At 34.6% G+C, this 21699-nt stretch overlaps 1 protein-coding gene and 1 pseudogene across 1 annotated transcript; both read left to right on the top strand.

Moving 5' to 3' along the window:
• Window positions 1-1397: 1397 nt before the first annotated feature.
• Window positions 1398-2317, top strand: LOC111985406 (myrcene synthase, chloroplastic-like; annotated as a pseudogene).
• Window positions 2318-16863: 14546 nt separating this feature from the next.
• On the top strand, window positions 16864-20575 carry LOC111985672 (anthocyanidin 3-O-glucosyltransferase UFGT). Its single transcript, XM_024017332.2, has 2 exons — window positions 16864-17459; window positions 19502-20575. Exons 1-2 carry the CDS (start codon window positions 16958-16960, stop codon window positions 20398-20400), a joined length of 1401 nt encoding a protein of 466 aa, XP_023873100.1. The 5' UTR covers window positions 16864-16957; the 3' UTR covers window positions 20401-20575.
• Window positions 20576-21699: the final 1124 nt, after the last annotated feature.

Here is a 21699-nt window from a genome sequence, read left to right as displayed (position 1 = left end):
ATATTCTGAGTTTGAGATTTATATATATATATATATATAATAAATTTGGATTTAGATTAGATGCTTTCAACCCAAAAATATATTTTCCCATTATGTAAGTGCACAAAAATATATTGAAGTGGACCAAAATGAACCAAAGTGATCTAGATGGACCGAATTGGACCAAATGGAACAAAGTGGATAGAATAGGACTGAATTGACCAAATAAGAACGAATGGACAGAATGGGAACAAATTGGACTGAATTGGACTGAATGGACAAACTAGACCGAAGTAGACCGAATAGAACCAATGTGGACTGACTGGACTGAATAGAACCAAAGTGAACAAAATGGACCGAATAGGACTAAATTTGACCGAATGACCCGAATAGGACTGAAGTGAATCAAAGCGGATAGAATGGACCAAATAGGACTAATGTGGACAAAATGCACCGAATAGGACGAAAGTGGATCAAATAGCCTGAATAGGATTGAAGTGGATCAAAGTGGACAGCATAGGCCGAATAGGACCAATAGAAGCAAAGTAGATAGAATGGACTGAAGAGAATCAAAGTGGACAAAATAGGACCAAATGTGGACCGAATAGAGCCAATGTGGACTGAATGGACTGGTTGGACCTAAGTAGACTGAATAAGACCGAATGGACTGAATAGAACTTTAGTGGACAGAATGGACTAAATAGGACCGAATGGACCGAATAGAACCAATGTGGACAGAATAAGACTTTTGAATATTTATAATTTTTATTTCATTTTTAGAGCTTATATTTCTAATCTCTAATGTCTATTTCAGTATTTTCTTAGTATTTTTTAACTCATAACTAAAAAGTTTAGCCCAAATATAGTAAAATTTCATACTTTTTAACCCAAAAATTAAGAAAAAAATTAATTTTTGAGCTAAAATTGGAAAAAAAAAAAAAAAAACCTACAAAAAGAATTGATTTTAGGCCTAATTAGTCTAAAATGGACTAAAAGGAGACCGAAATTGACCGAATAGACTAAATTGGACTAAAGTAGATCTAATTGGACCAAATGAGACCAAAGTAGACTTAATTGGACCAAATAGAAATTTTTTAATTTTTAAGGAGAACAAATTACCTTAAACAAATTTAGATAAAAAATTATACATTATATTACAATACAAAATAATTATTTATTGACAAGCATAGTGTGGATTTGTAACTAGTAAATTATAATAACCCATTCAATCCAAAAAACCATATTAAAGAGGTGGATGTCTCTTGTATATATAACCTACCTTCTTCACTCTCTACTTGCAATTTCAAGAGAGTAGAACCAACCCCTATCTGCGATTTCATAAGTACCTCCCCCATCTAAAGCTACTGTCTCACTTGAAAAATCCAGCAGCAGCATTGTACCTCGTTATTGAGCAACACATGGCAGCTAGCAAAATTTCAAATAGTCCCATTATTGTTTGGCGATCAACAAATTACCACCCTTCCATTTGGCACTATAATTACATTCAGTCACTAAGAAACGAATATGTGGTACATTTTGTTTTTGTTTAGAATTGTTAGTTTTACTCGGTGCTTGTAACTATATATTACTTGGAAGTTGACTGGCCCCTTGTTAATAATAAAATTGTGATGTAGGGAGAAACTTGCACTGGACAAAGTAATATGTTGAAGGAATCTGTGAGGATGATGATTCACAAAGTGGTGGATCCTTTAGAGCAACTGGAGCTGATAGATACCTTGCAAAGACTAGGATGTCTTATCACTTTGAGAGTGAAATGAAGAGAATCTTGGAAGGTCTATACAACAAGAGCTGAAGATCAAGAGAGTATGTTTCATGGTTTAGATTTTATTTCTTAAATCCAATAGTGTACAAACTACCATAATATAATTAATGATTGTCACGGGTTGGTTATTGCAGGAGTTTTCAATATTTTCAAGAATGAGAGAGGGAATTTCAATGCATGCCTTTGTGAGGATACCAAGGGTATGCTATCCTTGTATGAAGCCTCATTCCGTTTGACAGAATGTGAGAATAGCTTGGAGAAAGCTAGAGATTTTTCAAACAAGCACCTTGAAGAATACGTCAAGAAAAATAAAGATAAAATCTTTTTGCTATAGTGAGCCATGCCTTAGAGCTTCCACTGCATTGGCGGATAACAAGGACAGAAACAAGGTGATTCATTGATTAATATAGAAGCAAAGAAGACATGAACCCTATCTTTCTTGAGCTTGCAGAAATAGACTTCAATATGTTGCAACCAGTCCACCAAGAAGATTTAAAACAAGTGTCAAGATTAAAAAAGCTTTTTAGTCTTCACATTAAGTTGAACTTCTTTTGACACATAATTAATAATTTGGTTTCAAATTACACATAGTGTAACTCTAAGTATTGTTACACCTTCTAATAACTTATTATTAAATTTATATTTTGAAAACTTTATTGTTGGATTATATATTTTGTTTTTAAAATACATGACACTTTTCATGCCAATCGGATGTTATTTATCATTTAATCCTTAAACTCATATTTTATGCATTATTTTAAACTGCAAAAACTTGAATTTAAAAAAATTGATTGATGATATGACTTTTGATCTTTGATCACCTTAAAATTTTGCAATAATGAAAAATATACGAAAATAATGCAATCTAATGATGGAATTGTCACAATTTGCATCCAAATAAAAAAATATTGAGTTGTGTAACATTTCTTAAAATTTCAACAGATGTAACTTGTATCCAACTCATAATTAATACATTAATTACTTATTTATAGACCACCCTTGAAGGATTATATAGATTCTCTATCAAAGATTTATAGTGTAGAATGATGAATACTAAAATTAAAATAAAATCTCATGGCCACATGAACAAATAATCAAGTTTATTATAGGCTAAAATTTAAAGTTAAAAAATGATATATATTCTCTTGTCTGATTAATAAAAGGTGGTGGAGGAACATTGCGCTTGGAGAAAAATTTACCAAGGTATAGACTAATATGGAGTATTTATTCTTGTTAGTGGATCTGATATGAACCTCAGTTTGGATATAGTAGGATAGTTTTAACCAAGGTGAGTGCACAATATAGTAATGACAGTTGCCGATGTTTATGATGTATATGGCATTTTTTATGAACTTGAGCTTTTTACAGATGTCATTGAGAGGTTTGAATAAATAGTATTACACCTCAAACCCTTTAAAGCTATCTTTGACATAAAGACTTAAATGTACTCTTTAATTTCTTTGTGATTCCAGATGGGAGATCAATGCAATTGATTGACTTCCGGATTATATGAAGATATATTTTCTTATTATCTACAATTCCGTTAATGAAATGGCTTTTGATCCCCTTAAGGAACAAGAATTTCACATCATTCGATAGTTTAAAAAAAGTAACATTTTCTCAAGGACATGATGGTTTTATCTTTTTACAGATGTCATTGAGAGGTTTGAATAAATAGTATTACACCTCAAACCCTTTAAAGCTATCTTTGACATAAAGACTTAAATGTACTCTTTAATTTCTTTGTGATTCCAGATGGGAGATCAATGCAATTGATTGACTTCCGGATTATATGAAGATATATTTTCTTATTATCTACAATTCCGTTAATGAAATGGCTTTTGATCCCCTTAAGGAACAAGAATTTCACATCATTCGATAGTTTAAAAAAAGTAACATTTTCTCAAGGACATGATGGTTTTAATTCCTCAAATTCATGGTCCCGTTATAATTATTTCAGTGGCTAAATTTATGTGATCTTATTTGCTAGAGGCAAAGCGGTACTATAATGGATATATACCAAACCTTGAAGAATACCTTGAGAATGCATGGATTTTGAAAGCTCAGATTTGTGTGAAACACACGAGCTTGTTTAGACCTCCAAAAATAAATTACGGCTTAATTGTTTTTACTCTAACTTATCTAAGTGCGGAACAAGAGTAAATGAAATGCAATCACCGAATCTACTCTCTAAGCCATAAGCAAGCAAGCAACAATAAATATAAAGCTTAAAGAGTAAGGGAAAATAAATGCAAACACAAGATAACACCAAGACGTGTTATCGAAGGGGAAACCGAAGAACACTGTGAAAAACCTATCCACAATTCTCCAAGTCAAAATCGATCCACTAAAGAATAAAGTTAGAGTACATGAATAACAAAAGACCCTCCAAGCCTAGTTTACCCAATGTACTTGAGCCCTCCAAGCTCCTGTTACCAACAAACTTCTCAAAGTCATGTCTTCTCTAACTTTTCAGATCCCGCAATATCGCCTGATTGCATCTTTCAAGCCTCACCGGCTTCTTTTGGCAAATCCCCAAAACTTTCCCAGTTCCAAAACACTCTCTACACTCTGAATAGGTATGGGTTGTGTTTTGGTACAAATATCCTCTCAAGGTATGACAATGGGAGAGGGAAGGAGAAAATCCTACAATGATTTCTCACTAAAGGATGAGTAGCTCTCTCTCTAAAAGATGGGTCTGTTATGTTGTAGAAACCTATCTAGAGTTTTCTCTCTAAATAGTCTCCTTTACTTTTGTGGGTACTAAGGGTATATATAGTATAGGTGAATGGTAAGAAAGTCACACTTAAAATCCTCCAAGCAGAGAGTTTTGCGGGTACCTCGTGAGATGGCTTGTCTCGCGAAGTATTTGCAAATTGCAGCCTGACACTTAACTCTTTAGCTTCCAACATATGCTTCTCGCGTGCCCTTTTTGCAAGAACCTTTCTCGTGAACTTCTTGCAAGCTAGTCGTGAAACTACACTGATCTTCATTTCATGCTCGATTCTTCACCAACACAATTAATACTAAACCCAATACAATAAAATCCCACAAAATACAAGGAAATAATTTAATGCACTTACAACAATTTCTTGTCATGGAATAGAGCCAACATAAAATATAGTTGTAAATCACAACTTTATAGATTTCAATATCAACACCAATTATACTAATGTGTGCTTATTTATTGTCACAAATCCAATAAAAAAAGAAAAAAAAAAAGAAAAAAAAAAAAAGAAGAAGTCTTGGATGGCTTGGAAGAGAGCCCTAAATAATCCATTGGTCATTAATGATTTTACGACTCACGGATGATCTTGGAACCTCTGTAGTATACTAATCATACTATCCTAAGAGTTTCATTAAGAATACTTTCAACTACTTCACACAATCCTAACCTAACTACGTTGGATTTTTTTTTCATTTATTATTATTTGATGAGGCACAAAAAATCAATAGGCTGAATGCTCCAGACTTCAATAATCTGGAAGGCCTGAAAAGGAAAACAAACAATCAAAGGAGACAAGGGTTGACCGGCTAAGAACCCTCCGATGCTTAAGTTAGTTTCTCTTTGAATTTCTAGAGTTCCAACTTTATTGGGAATTGTCACCACTTACCTTTACTTGTTGTGAATGAGTGTTTATATGGTGTACTCTAGAAGCGGTTACTTGTGTGGTAACTTCCCCCATATTTGTGGAGGTCAGAGGGTTTACACTCACCTCTTCCAATTGCTATAGAAGTTATAATATTTACTCTTATCTTCTATAACTGTCACTAGAAGTTAAGTGTTTGGCAAGAAGGTATAGCGATGAATCAGGATCTCACTCATGTACTAAAATAGTTACACGTGGTCTGATTAATAAGCTCTTATAGATAAACCTTGTATTTAGAAATATTGTATTTAGAAATATTCCTACGTATTGAAGGGTCATCCATATCTGGACGACCTTCCTTAGTCTAGATGAGCTTCCCTTGAGGCACCCCATGAATAATACAATGGGTGAGTAAGAGCAGGCCCAATTGTCATGATATCTTACATTCTATGGGCGACCACTCAAGGACGAGCTATACATTCTATGGACGACCACTCAAGGACGAGTTATACTTGTCTTTCCCCATCATTATTCATTTAGGAAACTCATGAAGAATTAAAGAAAAGTGATGTTCCTAAATTAATCCAATGTTACATGAATGAAACTATTGCTAGTGAAAGGACGCTCATGTATATGTAAAGTATTTGATTAGTACAGTATGAAAAAAAATAAATGAAGAACGAGATCAAACATTTATTGAAATTGCGATGAACCTTGCAAGGATGAGTCATTGCATGTACCAACACGGAGAACAGTTTGGTGTTGCAGACCACAAAACTAAGAACAATATGTTGTCATTACTTATTCAGCCCATTCCTCACACCAAAATGTCTCAAGGAAATTCAAATAGTTTAGCCAAACTTGAACATCAATTAATTGAAGTCTTTACGAAACCTCAATCAGCATCTTTGTGGCACTTTTAAAAGTAAGTTTGGAATAATTTCATAAGAATTAGAGTTCAAGCAATAAACCATTGGAAAGCTATGTGTCTCTAATTCTAACGCATCAAATATTGTTTAATTTGATGTTTTTAGAGACAAATGATCATTTTTATTACTACATAATGCAATATAGAGTATTTTGAGGAAGTTATGATTATTTTACTCTAGAGGTATGCACTAGCATAAAACAATTCCAAATAATGGGTCATGTTAGCTTTGTTTTATTGATTTAAATATATTGCAAGTCTTGGCCTTTTGTTAGATATTTTGTCTTGAAAATGAAAGTTGTTAGGGTTGTTCCAAGTTGGTCCAATTTAAATATAAAATCACGTATGAATTGGAATACAAGTGATATATTGAAATAGAATTTTTAAGAATAAACGGCAGAAATTTATTCAAATGAAGAGTAAAAATATACAATAACAAGGCAGCAATAGGGAGAGCCGAAACAACCTGACTAGCTGAGAACATTTCCTACACCTAACAAAGATAGTAGCTAAAAGAAAGATTACAACAAGGAAAGCCAAAGGAAACAAAGTTATCTTACAACCTCAAGACAAATTTCCATAATTAGCTTCCAAATATTCTATAGCATGAGCTGCAGCAAACCTGGAAAAAGAAGGAAGGGAACCAAGGAGTGAGTGGCACATGGCAAATTTTCGAGAAGTGTTGGACAATTGTAGATTAAGGGACATGGGTTTTAAAGGTGTTCGTTTCACATGGTGCAATCAGAGAGATGAACAGGATCGGGTATATGTTAGACTCGATCGTGGGGTAGCTAATCAAGAATGGTATAATCTTTTTCCTCACTTTGATGTTCATCATTTAAGCTTTTCAAATTCTGATCAAATGGCCATTGGGGTGCGACTAAGAAGGCAATCGCAGTCTCAATTTGGGATGTATAAAAAATGATTTCGATTTGAGGAAGCATGGGTGAAAGATGAAGGCTGTGAGGACGCAATTGCAAATACTTGGTCTGTTTCCTTCAATGGAAGTCTTATGTTCCAGGTGTGTAATAAAATAAGAGAATGCAGGAAGAGGTTGTTAGCCTGGAGTAAAAATTCATTATGTTCCTTAGGCAAAAAAATTAAGGAAAAGCGAAATAGGTTGCAAGTACTTGAGGAAAACAACAGGGATGCATCGTGGGCTGAATGTGAAGCCCTTAGGCATGAAATTCGTAACTTAATTGAGAAAGAAGAAATTTATTGGAAACAAAGATCCCGTATCAGTTGGTTGTGTGAAGGTGATCGTAATACAAAAATTTTTCATGCGAAAGCAGCTGCAAGGAGGAAAAAAAACTTAATTGTCTCGCTAAAGGAAATGGATGGTACGGTGATAGAGCAACAAAGCGACATAGAAAGGATGATAATTCAACACTTCTCAACTCTCTTCCAATCTTCAAATCCAAATGCTATTGAAGAAGTGGTGGCCCATATTCCTAGAGTAGTTACGGAGGAGATGAATGATTGGCTCGTGAGAGATTTTCATCCAGAAGAGGTTCGAGTCGCCTTATTTCAAATGCATCCTTCAAAAGCTCTAGGCCCTGATGGTATGACTGCTTTCTTTTTTCAAAAGTTTTGGCATATAGTGGGTGCTGATGTAACCAATGCTGTGCTATCTTGTCTAAATTATGGTATCATACTTCGTAATATAAATAATACCCACATAGCACTAATTCCCAAAACCAAAGATCCTAAATTAATCACACAATATCGTCCCATTAGCTTGTGTAATGTGCTATACAAAATCATATCTAAAATGTTAGTCAACTGACTGAAGCTTATCCTCCCAAATTTAATTTCTAATTCTCAGAGCGCTTTCGTCCTGGGGAGATTAATTACAGATAACATATTAGTTGCATATGAAACTTTGTGTAGTATGAAAAAAAAGGGGGGGGGGGGCAAGATAGGTCAAGTAGATATTAAATTGGACATGAGCAAAGCTTACGACAGGGTCGATTGGGATTATTTAAAAAGGGTGATAGAGAAAATGGGGTTTCATGCAAAATGAGTGCAATTGATAATGGCATGCATAACAATTGCTCATTTTTCTGTTATAGTTAATGGCAATCCTACATGTTATATCTTACCTTCAAGAGGACTGAGACAAGGTGATCCTCTGTCACCTTACCTCTTTCTGTTTTGTGCTGAGGGGCTTACTGCGTTGCTTAGAAAGGCAAAAACAGACGGAATTATAAGAGGAATGGCAGCTAGCAGAGGTGGTCCATGTATTTCTCATCTCCTATTTGCTGATGACAGTTTATTATTTTGTCATGCCTCAGTAGAGGAGTGCCAACAAGTCAAGTCTTTGCTTAATTTATATGAGGCTGCTTCAGGACAAAAGGTTAATACTGATAAAACTTCTCTCTTCTTTAGTAGCAATACTGGCTTTGAGACTCAAGAAGCAATCAAACAAGCATTGGGTGCAGAGACAGTCCCAAAATATGAGAAGTATTTGGGGCTACCTAGTATAGTGGGGCGTAACAAAAAAGCAGCTTTTGCTCCAATCATTGAAAGAGTCTGAAGTAAACTAAAGGGATGGAAGGAAAAGATGATGTCTCAGGCTGGAAGGGAAATTTTGATTAAATCCTGGCAAAAGCTATCCCCACATTTGCCATGGGATGTTTCTTGTTACCGAAAGGTTTGCTTAAAGAACTTGAAGGGATGATGAGCAGATTTTGGTGGGGTCAAAAGATGCAAGAAAGGAAAGTTCACGGGTTGAGTTGGTCTAAACTGTGTATGCCCAAGTCAATGGGAGGACTTGGGTTTCGGGAGCTTCATTCTTTCAACTTAGCCATGTTAGCCAAACAAGGTTGGAGACTAATGAAAAATACCCATTCCTTGTTCTATCGAGTCTACAAATCAAAGTACTTTCCCAACACATCTTTCTTTGATGCTCCTTCACCTAATTCAGGGAGTTTTGCATGGAAGAGTATAGTGGCTGCCAAATTTGTCTTGGATAGCGGTTTGAGATAGCAAGTAGGAACCGGAAATAAAATTCGAATTTGGCAAGACCGATGGCTTCCAACTCCACCATCATTCAAAGTGGTAGCCCCATGCTCCACAATGTCAACAATGGCCATAGTGGATAACCTCAGTAATCCAGTTACTAGATCTTGGCGTGTATCCATGATTGATCATGTATTTCTCCCACATGATTCCAAAGTTATTAAAGCCATCCCTTTGAGCAATAGAGTGGTGCAAGACATCCAAACTTGGGCATACACAAACATGGGTGAATATTCGGTAAAAAGTGCATACAAGATGATGCAAACTCAACAATTGTGATCTTCTCATGACCAATCATCCAATTACTCACAATGCAATAAAACCTGGAAAGCGATTTGGGTAGCCAAGGTATGTAATAAAATCAAAACTTTTATTTGGAGAGCTTGTAGAGATATACTGCCTACAAAGGTTAACCTTGCTAGAAGAAAAATATTGTTGGATGCTGGTTGTGATTGTTGTGCGGGTGGGGTGGAGTCAACGGACCATATCCTGCTAAGGTGTACATATTATGATATGGTTTGGAAGTCCACATGCTTATGGAGGACTATGTCTCATTCCACAAATCTTTTATTTGTGGATGTGGCTAATTAAGTTATGCAAAAGAAAAATGAACTAGAGATTGCAATATTTTTCACAACAAGTTGGATGATCTGGAATAAGCGGAATGAGGCTCGGTATGGTACTCCACCTCCTTTAGTCTTTGACTTGTAAGGAGAAAGCTGTTTTTTTTTTTTAATTAAAAAAATTATTTATTAGAGGGCTGTTATTTAACTCTTATCTCGTAGTGAATTTTAATAAGGGGAGAGTCTCTTACTTTATATCTCTTTTGAGGCATTTTTTATTATGCTTAATTTGTTTTGTATCTTTGGGTGTATATTCATTTAGGTTAGGTAGTGAGATTTAGGATGCCTCCATTGATTCCATGAAGAACATCTCCAAAGTCAAGGACCATGATTCAAATATAAAATTAACAATCAAAAAAATTAGCAATAAGGCAAAATACTGGTGAGGACAAAAACTTGATTGTTGCTTAACGGCTGCGTGGCCTAATTAGATGGCACAATTAAAGCAAAGAAAGTCAAACAAATATTTGCATGCAGATAATATTGAGCTTAAGATGAAAGCGAACCACTAACTTCCATGAGTGAGACCCAAAATAGAACAATTAGGTGCAATGAATGAGGAACACAACCACTATCTTGGTTGTTGATACCAAAAAATAAAAATATGGTAATAATGTGAACTTTTCGGGGTTTGGTAGTGTACCCACTCTAATAAAGCCCTTTTGTTCGCTCTGACTTTTTTATTTTTTATTTTTTTTGGAAATATTTTCCTACTTGAACTTGGAGAGCTTATAACAATTTTTTTAATGCTCCTACTTGAACTCTTTTCCAGTTCTGAACCCCAAATGGTTATATCATGAGAGGTACCAATGGTCCAATACACGAGACTTGAGAGGCAATTGGTTTTGTCCCTTTCTGTACCGGTGTATCCTATGCACTTATATGCATGAGAGGTACCAGTGGTCCAATATACCTAAGAGGCAGGGGCTATTATTGATTTTCCAAGAAGAGGCAGTTGGTTTTGTAATTGTTAAACTGACTTAGCTAAGCTGTTTTAATGTAATTTATATTTTCTTCTAAAAAATTAGCATGGGTGGCACATGCAAAATACGTGCTATCTCTTGAGTGAGAAAATTAAGATAAAATTTTTATTGAAAGAAATATGAAATTATATATATAAAAAAATGTATGTCATACAAAGTTAATATTCTCAAAAAAAAAAAAAAAATCTCATTCATATAAGAATTTTGATCAAACATAAAGATAGGGTAGCTATTTAACATATGAATATCTATTTTACTATAATAACTTCTTAGTATCTATTTGCTAAATGCAATACATCCACTCACTAAAAACTTCTAAGAATGATAATTGAAAGCTCAGATTTGTGCTTAAACACAAGAGCTTGTTCAGACCCCCAAATAAAAATTACGATTAGATTGCGTTTAGTCTACTTAAACTAAGTGCGAAACAAGAGTAAATAAGCGCAATGAACAAATAATTCTACCCTAGGCCATATTCATCCATAATCAACAATAAAATGAAAGTTTAAAGAATAGGGAAAAAAGATGCAAACACAAAATAATACCAAGACGTGTTATCAAAGAGGAAACCGAAGAACTCAGCGAAAAAACCTCTCTACGACCCTCCAAGTCGAAATCGATCCACTAGAGAATAAAGTTGGAGAACACGAATAACAAAAGACCATCCAAGCCTAGTCTACCCCATATACTTGAGCCGTCCAAGCTCCTGCTACCAATGGACTTCTTAGAGTCTTGTTTTCTTTAGCTTTCCGGATCCCGCAATTCAACCTGATTGCATCTACCAATGAATGACTCCTTCCAATACTTCCCAGCAGAAATCTCACTTAACACTCAAAATGAGTGTAGTAAATGTTTGGACTAACAACATCTCAAGAATCTAGAGATGGAGAGGTAGGAGTTTGAGGAAAACCATAAGGAAATGTGTAGATGATTGTGGGTATAATAATCTCCAGCTCTCAAGTGTATTTGCTAGGGTTTTCTCTCTGAAAAGCACTCCTTACAATTCGTAGGTAATGAGGGTATATATAGTGTGGGTAAAGAATTTGGTAAAGCAAATAAACTTTTTTCCAAACAGAGATTTGCGCGGGTACTTTGCGAGATGGCCCTTCTCGCGATACACTCGCGAACTTGATAGCCTGGCATGACTCTTCGGCTTCTAGTCATGTGCTTCACATGTGATCTTTTCACAGGTTGCTTCTCTCGAGCTACTCGCGAATTCCACTGATTCATCTTTTGAAGCTTGATTCTTCACCAATTTCTCACACTCATCCCTTACAAATAAACCAACATACATACAGGGAAATGATTGAAGAAATTATAATCAAATTTGGTACGAAATTAAAGCCAACAAGCTAGCTAGAAATTACAGCTTTACAATAACAAATATCATCATCTTGGAACAATAAGCAACTGAGTTTTACTAAGAAAAGGAAACCCAAAAAAAAAAAAAAAAAGATAACAAAATGCATGTTTCATCAAATTTTCCATTAAATAAATTATAAGTTTCAAAGATTTAAACTTAGAAAATCAATGTTCTTTAGGTAACAAATAAAAACACCTTATATCATCATTTTAATTTTCCAAGCATTACTACCATTTAAAACTCAAAATATGTGATTTTTTTTTTTTTTGTTTTTTTGGGAATGTTAAAATTTAGTGGGAGTATTTTAGAATTACACAATGAAATATTTTAAGAATCATAAGCTTCTCTTTAGGGTTTTGTAGGGGCTAGATTTGAGCACTTTTCCTAAAGGATAAGTCAGCTCAAGCCCAACAAGCCCAATACAATAAATTTATAGAGAGTGAGTAGAAGAATCGGGTTTTGATGAATGTAACAGTGACTGATTATGATTTAAAGAAAGGATAAGTACAACGAATATGGATTTAGGCAAATAATCTAATCCTCGACACTAGTCCGAGGAGTTTCCACTTATTATTTCTTGAGTGACAGTGACAATAGTTACAAAGTTAGCTTAGGTTACTACAATGTTTTTTTGGTAAAAATCCCCCCCCCCTTTCTCAGAGCACATTCTTCCTTATATACTATTTTCTTCATTCATCTCTACCGTACACGTGCATGTCAGATTTGCTGTTGCTGATCTTTGTCACATCAACCTTCCTCCCAAAGCTCTTAGGTCGTAGCTGTGAGTCTAAAAAGCCACTGCTCGAGTATCACTTCCACATTTAATGCGGCCAGAGTATTAATTGTGGAGCATTTAATGTGGAAGCTATAGCTTTTTCTGGAATTGCTCTACCACCATACTCCAGTGTGCTTGCTTGCTATACTTATATTCTTCCCTGGGTTACTTTGGAAGATTATTTTTGTCGGAAAGTCTCTTTATATCAACCTCGGCCTTGGCTAGCCGATGACAGAATTGTCCTCGGCATGATTTCCTGGGCTGCCATGATTACCATTGCCTTCTTCATATGCAACTATGGGTCTCGTCATGCGCTTCAGGCCTAGTACAGAAGGTGAATGCATATCATTGGGATTTATGACCCCACAGGTTTAATTGGAAGAATAACAATATGACATATTTGCACTTTTCCAAAATATTAAGGAGAAAATTGTTTGATTTTAAAGTTTAAAGGAGGAATTGTGAACAACTCTAAACATAAAGGATGAAAAGTGTTTTATCATAAAGTTTTTTTTTTTTTTGGGTAAAACTATGTATTTTTACTTAAAATTGTGCATAAAGAAAAAAAAATACAAAAAGTCAATCCAAGAAAACTGTATGTGAAATAGTGAATTTTGGCTCAACAAAGTTGACCAAATCAAAAAAACAATTTCTAGAAACACAACGTTTTCATAATATCTTTATAATTTTGTTATATTTTATTTTCACTTGTAAAGAATTGACACCTCAACAGTTGTGAAAATATTGTGATGATAATAAGATGTCTTAACATTTTCCCAAGAGAAATGCTATATCTACAATATTTTCACAACAAATCATAAATAGTAAGTTGTTAAAGTTTATTATTGATGTGCAAAAAAATAATTTCATTGGTAAGTTTAAATTAAAATTAATAACAATTTACCACTTATGATTTGTTATAAAAATATTGTGAAAAATGTTATGAATGTAGCACTTCTTCTAGGGGTTTTCCAACCAAACAAATGCCTGTCTTATTGGAACTAATGATGTTCAACAACATAGCTCTGGTGGCGATGCTAGGCAACGACTATGGAGGTTTGGAGGAGAGAGAATTTTTATTTTGCAAAAAGGGGAAATATGTGTTGTTAATGGCTAGGCTTTGAAATATTTAGAGGGCATTTTTGTCCTTTTATTTTAAGTGACCTGAGTATTCTGAACTGTCATTTTAATACATGTGTTCATTTATTATTAGACATAGAAACACTCCATGGATGCTAAGTTAGAGATAAAGAGCATATACTCTCTCGTGCTATACAAGAATAAACATATCTCATATTAAAATTTATTTTACCCATAGTTCAAAACATGCAGGGCCCACACACAAAATGTTATTTTAGAAGTTTTTTAAGTCTTGTTTTCATAATTGATTTCAGTGCTTAAATAACATTACATATATTTTTACATATTTTTTTATTCGTACTTATTTTCAAAAAAAAAAACCTTATTCTAACGACGTTACCAAATGCTCCTGAATTTGAATGGCATTGTTGTTATTTTGGTGACTTTATGGGACCCATTTGCAGTCAGTTGTCCCGTCAGACCTACTGCACATTGATAATACCGTTGGCATTTTTTATTTCATTTCTTCTTTCTCTCCATTTCACTTTACTCTTCCCTGCGTCCCTTATGGATGTGTGTGTTTCTCCCAAAAAATAAAAAAATCCAACTCACAACAAAAGAGAAAGTTATACGGCTAATAAAAGCTATAGATGGGAAGGGATGCGTAAGAATAGGTTCGGCAAAAAAATAAAAAATAAATAGGTGGTCTCGAACATGACCAGTCAACTAATAGAACAATTAATGTCCTATCTAACTCACTTGGGTCCTGACTGAGTCCAGAGTCCATCCAAGAGGTCCAAAACAGGCCACGTCAGCTCGACTTTCAAAAGAAACAAATCTATAAATAAACAACCAATCCAAGTACTCACCGTTCTTCAAGAAAAAGGTGTAAAATGTTTGAAAGTTAAGGCTTAACGGCTAACCCACCATTCTTCAACTTGACATGACAATTAGACTTCCACGAGCAGTTTGATTTCTTATCAACCAACCCACCATTCTTCTTGAGAGAAATTTCTAAGCTTTAAAAATATTAATTCGGTGGCTGCAGACTTACCAGTAATTAATGAGAAATTGATATTGAGAAATTCCTAGCACCTGCAACTTTTGCCATAATTAGGTGCTACTTTTGTCATAGCTCTTGACGTGATAGGTAGTGTGTAAAGAGAAAAAATAGTAGATTTGTCACATTTTACAATCAACCGATTTAACAAATTATGATAAAAGCTTATTGCAGGTTTGAATTTGGGGACATCTTTTTAAAGTTAGAATGAGGTCGTTGATTTTGAAAAATAATAGTTATTTCTCAATTTATGAAATTATTATTATAAAAAATAATTATAATTATCAAAATGTGAAACGTAAGGTCTATTTGGATATAGTTAAAAATTGAAAAATACTGTAACAAAATAATTTTTAAATGTGTGAATAGTACTGTAGAACTCATTTTTAATAAAAAAGTAAATAAAAAGTGAAATTTGTGGGTCCGTAAACAGTGCACAATATATACTATTCATGGGAAAAGTCAAAGTTATCAGTTGGGAAAGTTGAAAAGTAAAAAAAAAATGCAAACGCGTCTGGGAAGCGCAAAACGCGCTTCCCAAACGCACACATATTATAAATTGATTTAATATTTATTTATTTTAGTTTATCAAAAAGAAATATTTATTTATTTTATATTATGTATCATAGATAATAAGGTTCACAAACATCTAAAATATATAGATATACATATAAAGCCTATATTCATTACAAATTTGAAATATATTCAATTAATGACTATTTTAATAATTATTTATGTAATAATTTTCAATAAAACTAATTAAATAAATCAAATTAACATGTGTTTGTAATATTCACGTTCAAATTAATTAAATCCAAAAGTGTAATATATGACATTCGAGCCAAAATAATAATTTATTTATCATCATATTCATCATTTTATCTAATCAATTTCATCTAAGTTAATGTTATTATTATATTCATCATCTTGCAAAATTAACTCTTTATTAACACTTTCTTCCTCATCATCAATATTTACTATTTTTTTTTTCTTGGCATTCAAGCTTCTTAGAACCAAAAACAAAAAGTAATTTTATTGTCATTTAATACTTTTTTTTTTCCAAAGATTGTCATGCAATACATTACCCATAGTAAAGAAAATAAATTTGTATGATCATAAAGTGTCAAGTGTTTAGTCCAAATTTTTTAGTATTATCTATTTATTTAGTAAACAAAAAACTAAGTAAAAGGTTAGATTGTGAGATGGACGTCTCTCTCTCTCTCATACAAATCTTGTGTACTATTTTTTGAGTTTTATTTTATACTCCTCCAATTGTGATATGTCAATGTAGAGAAAGAAGAATACAAATCCTTTGTACTACTTTTTATACTTCATTTTATGCCCCATCAATTGTAGTATGTCATTTTAGAAAGAGAAATACAAATTCTCTATACTATTTCTTGTGTTCCTTTTTATGTTCCACCAATTATGGCTGGTGGGGTATAAAGTGAAACACAAAAAATTGGCAGAGCAAAATGTGGTGCATGGTATTTGCATTCCTCTTTCTCACTGTGGAGCTGTAGTTAGTGGCATTTTAATTTTAATTAATGTAACGGTCCCCATATTTTTTTGCTTGAATTACAATCCCCATCTTTCGAAAATGTCCATGAATATTATGGTGACGTCACGTGAGCACTTCAAAAAAGCCTATAAAAAAAATTCCCATGACTCCATTGCTATATATACATCCCATCAAAAAGGACACAGCATACACTATATATTCCACCAAATTGTAATCAACTTTATCCAATCACAGTAACACCAAATCAACCATGTCCTCTTCCTCGACCAATAATACTGACCCTCACATCGCAGTCTTAGCCTTTCCGTTCGGCACTCACGCCGCCCCACTCCTCACCATCATCCACCGTCTAGCCACTGCTTCTCCAAAAACCCACTTCTCATTCCTCAACACCTCAACATCCAACACCAAAATCTTTCCCACCTCCAAACATGGTGGTGAACTGCTTAACGTTAAGGCCTATGATGTGTGGAATGGTGTGCCTGAGGGCTATGTGCATGTGGGAAAGCCACAGGAAGATATTGAGCTTTTTGTAAAGGCGGCGCCGGAGAGCTTTCGGAAGGGGATAAAGGCGGCGGTGGCAGAGTTGGGGAGGGAGGTGAGTTGCTTGGTCAGTGATGCTTTCTTCTGGTTTGCGGCGGAGATGGCGGAGGAGATGGGTGTGCCTTGGGTGCCATTTTGGACTGCAGGGCCTCACTCACTGTCAGCTCACGTTCACACTGAACCCATCAGAGAGACAATTGGAGTTGGAGGTAGTTTTCTCATTTATTAACTGTAAGAGTGGTTATAGATGGTGGACCTATGAGATTAAATGTGTGATTATACACTAGCAATTTGAAAATTTTTTAGCAAAAAAAAAAAAAAAATTCTTGTGTTTTTATTTTATATATATAATTTTTATTTTGAGAATTTAATTTATAAGTGTACGAATCAATTTGAAAATTAATAGGAAAATTGTCCTATTTTTTAAATAATATTTTAGTGGGATTAAAGTTACATTTTTACTAAATTATCTTTTAGTTTAGTCTCTACTTAAACATAGAGGTGTACGGGTATTTTTAAACTAAAAAATAAAGAATTAAAAAAGGAGAAACCTCTTAAACAGTAGTATAGATATGTCTTGGTTTCGACCTTGCACTTGAAACTTTATTGTTGTGGTTAGAAGTTTGTGGATTAAGATCTAGGCTATCGTACAATACAATTGTGACTGAGGTTGAAAGTTAAAAATTCTACTTTTTTTTATTCATTAAAAAAAAAATCTACTTTTAACTTTCACTCTTGAATTAGAAAATCAATTTAACTTTTTACACACACGTGTATATATATATATATATATTTTTTTTTAATATATACATTAAAGATGCTATCACTGTTTTAAAACTAGCATGGTCAAAATATCGGTTTTGGTTCAATTCCCGATTTTACCAAGTTTTAACCGCTTTTGGAGCTTTTTATTGGGACCAGATTGGTGCTTAGTTCAACTGGTCGGTCCGGTCCAATTTTTAAAACTATGGATGCAATTGCATAGTACAATAACCTTATCTATTGCATCGGATTCATATCCAAAATTTTGTTGCTTACTTCTTCTTATATGAAGAATTTGGATTCAAATCATCATTTCTCATTTATTATATATTAAAAATATATACTATTATTAAGTTAAAGTATACATCACGACTATAAACTTGACATGTATGTCCTTATAATAATAATGAACATTATTAAGTCAATCAATTGGAGATTCTAAACCTTATAGGATACATTTCCAACTTTATAGGTTGTGTTTTAAAACTTGATTCCATGATCTATGAGGCTGTTCAAGAAGGGAGAGGTTTTCATCTAGTCTATTGGAGTATTGGATGGGACATAAGACCAATAAGTGGCCAATTTTAGACACTTGTCGTGTTTGTGTTACGTCCAATGTTCAAATGTATTAGACAAAAACCAAACTCATCTAGGAATTAATTTGTTAAAGAAAAATGCTAAAATTGCTACAAAAAGCTTTAGGTTGATGTAGTAATAAATGTGATTAATAAACTTTAATAACATAGTAAATAAATGTTTAATTAATTTATTGTAATTAGTGATACATCCTTTTATAAGGATCATGTTGTAAAATTGTATATCCTTAACATTATTCTTTCACAAACTGAGCTCTTTCGTATTTTTGTGGCTTAAATTAATCCTTATACCAAGTGTCAAGTCATGGGTTTAACTGTTTAAGAGAGCTTGTGAGAGAGATTAATGAGAGAGGGTGAGGGGAAAAAAAGAATGGTTTTGAATTACAGGAAAGCAGTAGACTATCATGAATAAGGAATATTATTGTGGTGTCCTAAAAACTTGAAGGAGAAGAATGGTGTCCACGTTTCTGTATATATTATGTTCCAACGTAATATATCTCAGTTTTAAAGTGTAGGATTACTATCTTGGACTCCACGTCACTGGTCAATGAGTCAATGGCTACAACATTTTAGTGATAGGGTAAAGAATGGATCTAGTGCTTTAGTGCACTAGACCCGTCACAATTATAACATATATTCATTTTTGGACGTGTCTATTTTTGGTCATGTATCTTGATCTTGATGAGTCTAGTGCACTTGAGCACTAGACCCAAACCAAGTCATTTAGGGAATAAGGTCTACATTAGGACGTTAGTTGATGAAAATATTAGCTAAGCAATGCCCGTCTAGTCCTCATTTCATTTGTACCTCTTTGGTGCCAAACTGAAACTCTACGGAGAAATTTGCATTTTTCAGTCTCATACATTGGATTGACAACACCCATCTATATGCAGGAATTGAAGGCCGTGAAAACCAAACTCTCAAATTCATCCCAGGAATGTCCCAAATACGCGTCCGTGACTTGCCTGAAGGTGTAGTTTTTGGGAACCTTGAGTCAGTCTTCTCGCGCATGCTGCACCAGATGGGCCAAATGCTACCACTAGCAACCGCAGTTTTCCTAAACTCCTTCGAAGAATTGGACCTCACCACAACAAATCATTTCAAGTCCAAGTTCAACAAATTTCTTAATATCGGTCCCTTCAACCTAGTATCACCACAAGTTTCACAACCAACTTCAGATACAAGCGGTTGCCTCTCTTGGCTTGAGAAACGTAGGACAGCATCAGTGGCATACGTTAGCTTTGGCTCAGTGGCAACTCCACCTCCAAACGAGCTTTTTGCACTAGCTGAGGCCTTAGAAGCTAGTGGGGTACCATTCATTTGGTCACTCAGGGACAATTCAAAGGTCCATTTGCCGAATGGTTTCCTAGAAAAAACAAAAGTAAATGGATTGATTGTACCTTGGGCTCCCCAATTGGACATCCTAGCACACAGTGCAGTTGGAGTGTTTATAACACATTGTGGTTGGAACTCATTGCTAGAGAGTATTTCAGGAGGTGTGCCTATGATTTGTAGGCCATTCTTTGGTGATCAAAGGCTAAATGGACAATTGATAGAGGCCATGTTGGAAGTGGGACTGAAAGTTGAGGGTGGGATCCTCACAAAGAATGGAGTGATAAGTAGCTTGGATGTCATTTTATATAAAGAAAAAGGGAAGAAAATGAGGGAGAAGATGAAAGCCCTTAAAGAATTTGCCAAAGAAGCAGTCGGACCAGAAGGGAGCTCGGCTCGAAATTTTGAGTCGTTGATGCAGATAGTATCGAAGCAAAAAACAAATGCAGCAAAGGAATGAAATTTACACTATTCAAAACAAATGTGCTTTGTTGTTCAAAAACAAATTGATGCTGATGCATTGCTTATGATGCTGTTGTCCAATAAAAGGCGTTTTGTATGAAAAATAACGTGCCTTCAAGTTTTAACTATACTCTACTGAGCAATTTATATCTACCAAGTTGGGTTGTGTCTTAGAGGGAATTAAGGATACTAAAAGTGCCAAATGCTAAATTTTAGCACCAATACACCAAAAAACCAACTCCATCAAACATTTCAAATCTCAAAAATTTTGAGATACTGCTACAGTGAGATTGTATTAATACAACCTCACTGTAGCTCAAATCCTAAACCAAAAATTATTTTTTTATTCCAACGATAACTGTGCATTTGTTTTTTATTTTTCTCTTCTTTCTTCTGTCTCCACTCTCACTTTCCTCTTCCTCTTTCCCGTAGCTTCTCTGTTTCTCTTGGATTCACGGTTTGAGCTCCTCCCCTCCAAGGTTTGTCAGTCAGGAACTTCAAAGCCCAAACGCCTTCGAAGTGTTGCCGCCAATATGGAGGTAGAGCTTGACAGCGGGGTGGTTAGATTTTGTGGGTTGTAAATTTGTGATTTCTAATTGTGATCGGCATGGGTCTGGGTATGGATTTGTGATTTCGGATTGTGATCGGCGTGGGCGTGGGTCTCTGGGTTGTGGGTTTGTGATTTCGGATTGTGATCGGCATGGGCGTGGGTCTCTGGGTTGTGGGTTTATGACTTCAGATTGTGATCGGCATGGGTCTCTGGGTTGTGGGTCTAGGTCGTAGTGGGTCATGGTGCAATGGATCGGCGTGATGGATTTGCTTTTGTGGAGGTTTGCCGTGGTGGGTTTGTGTGTGTATTTGTGTTTTGCTCGCCGGCATGATGGGTCTATCTCTCTGTCTTTCTTCTTTCTTCTCACCAATCTGGGTTTTGTGATTGTGATGGTGGTTGATTTGTGATTTGGAAGAGGAAAGTAGTGGCTGGGACAAAAAAAAAAAAAAAAAAAAAAAAACAGTGTTGGTGATTGGGATGGATATGGGTTTGCTGGGTTGAGATGGAAGAGTGAGTTTGTTGGATAGATGTTTTTTGGGTATGGGTGGTTGGTGTTTTTTTTCCGGTGGTGGTGGATGGGGTGGGTATGGGTTTGCTGCGTTGAGATTGTCAAGTTCGCTGGGTTGAGAGTGACATAGAGGAAGAGAGAGAGAAATATAATTGAAGAATAAAGAAATAATTAAAAAAAAAAAGAATATTTAAATGAAATGGTAAAAAATATAGAATGTTTGATATTGAGTGTGTTGT

This window comes from Quercus suber, unplaced genomic scaffold (genome assembly GCF_002906115.3).
Source record: "Quercus suber isolate HL8 unplaced genomic scaffold, Cork oak 2.0 scaffold_13, whole genome shotgun sequence".
NCBI classification, from domain to species: domain Eukaryota; kingdom Viridiplantae; phylum Streptophyta; class Magnoliopsida; order Fagales; family Fagaceae; genus Quercus; species Quercus suber.
This window is presented reverse-complemented; position numbering and strand designations above follow the sequence as displayed.

What these genes read in the sequence shown, in the direction of transcription:
- LOC111985672 (XM_024017332.2), top strand. Translation starts at nt 16,958, where the DNA reads ATGTCCTCTTCCTCGACCAATAATACTGACCCTCACATCGCAGTCTTA. An exon ending in AGAGACAATTGGAGTTGGAG is followed by an intron (nt 17,460 to 19,501) that starts GTAGTTTTCTCA and finishes ATCTATATGCAG; the next exon opens with GAATTGAAGGCCGTGAAAAC.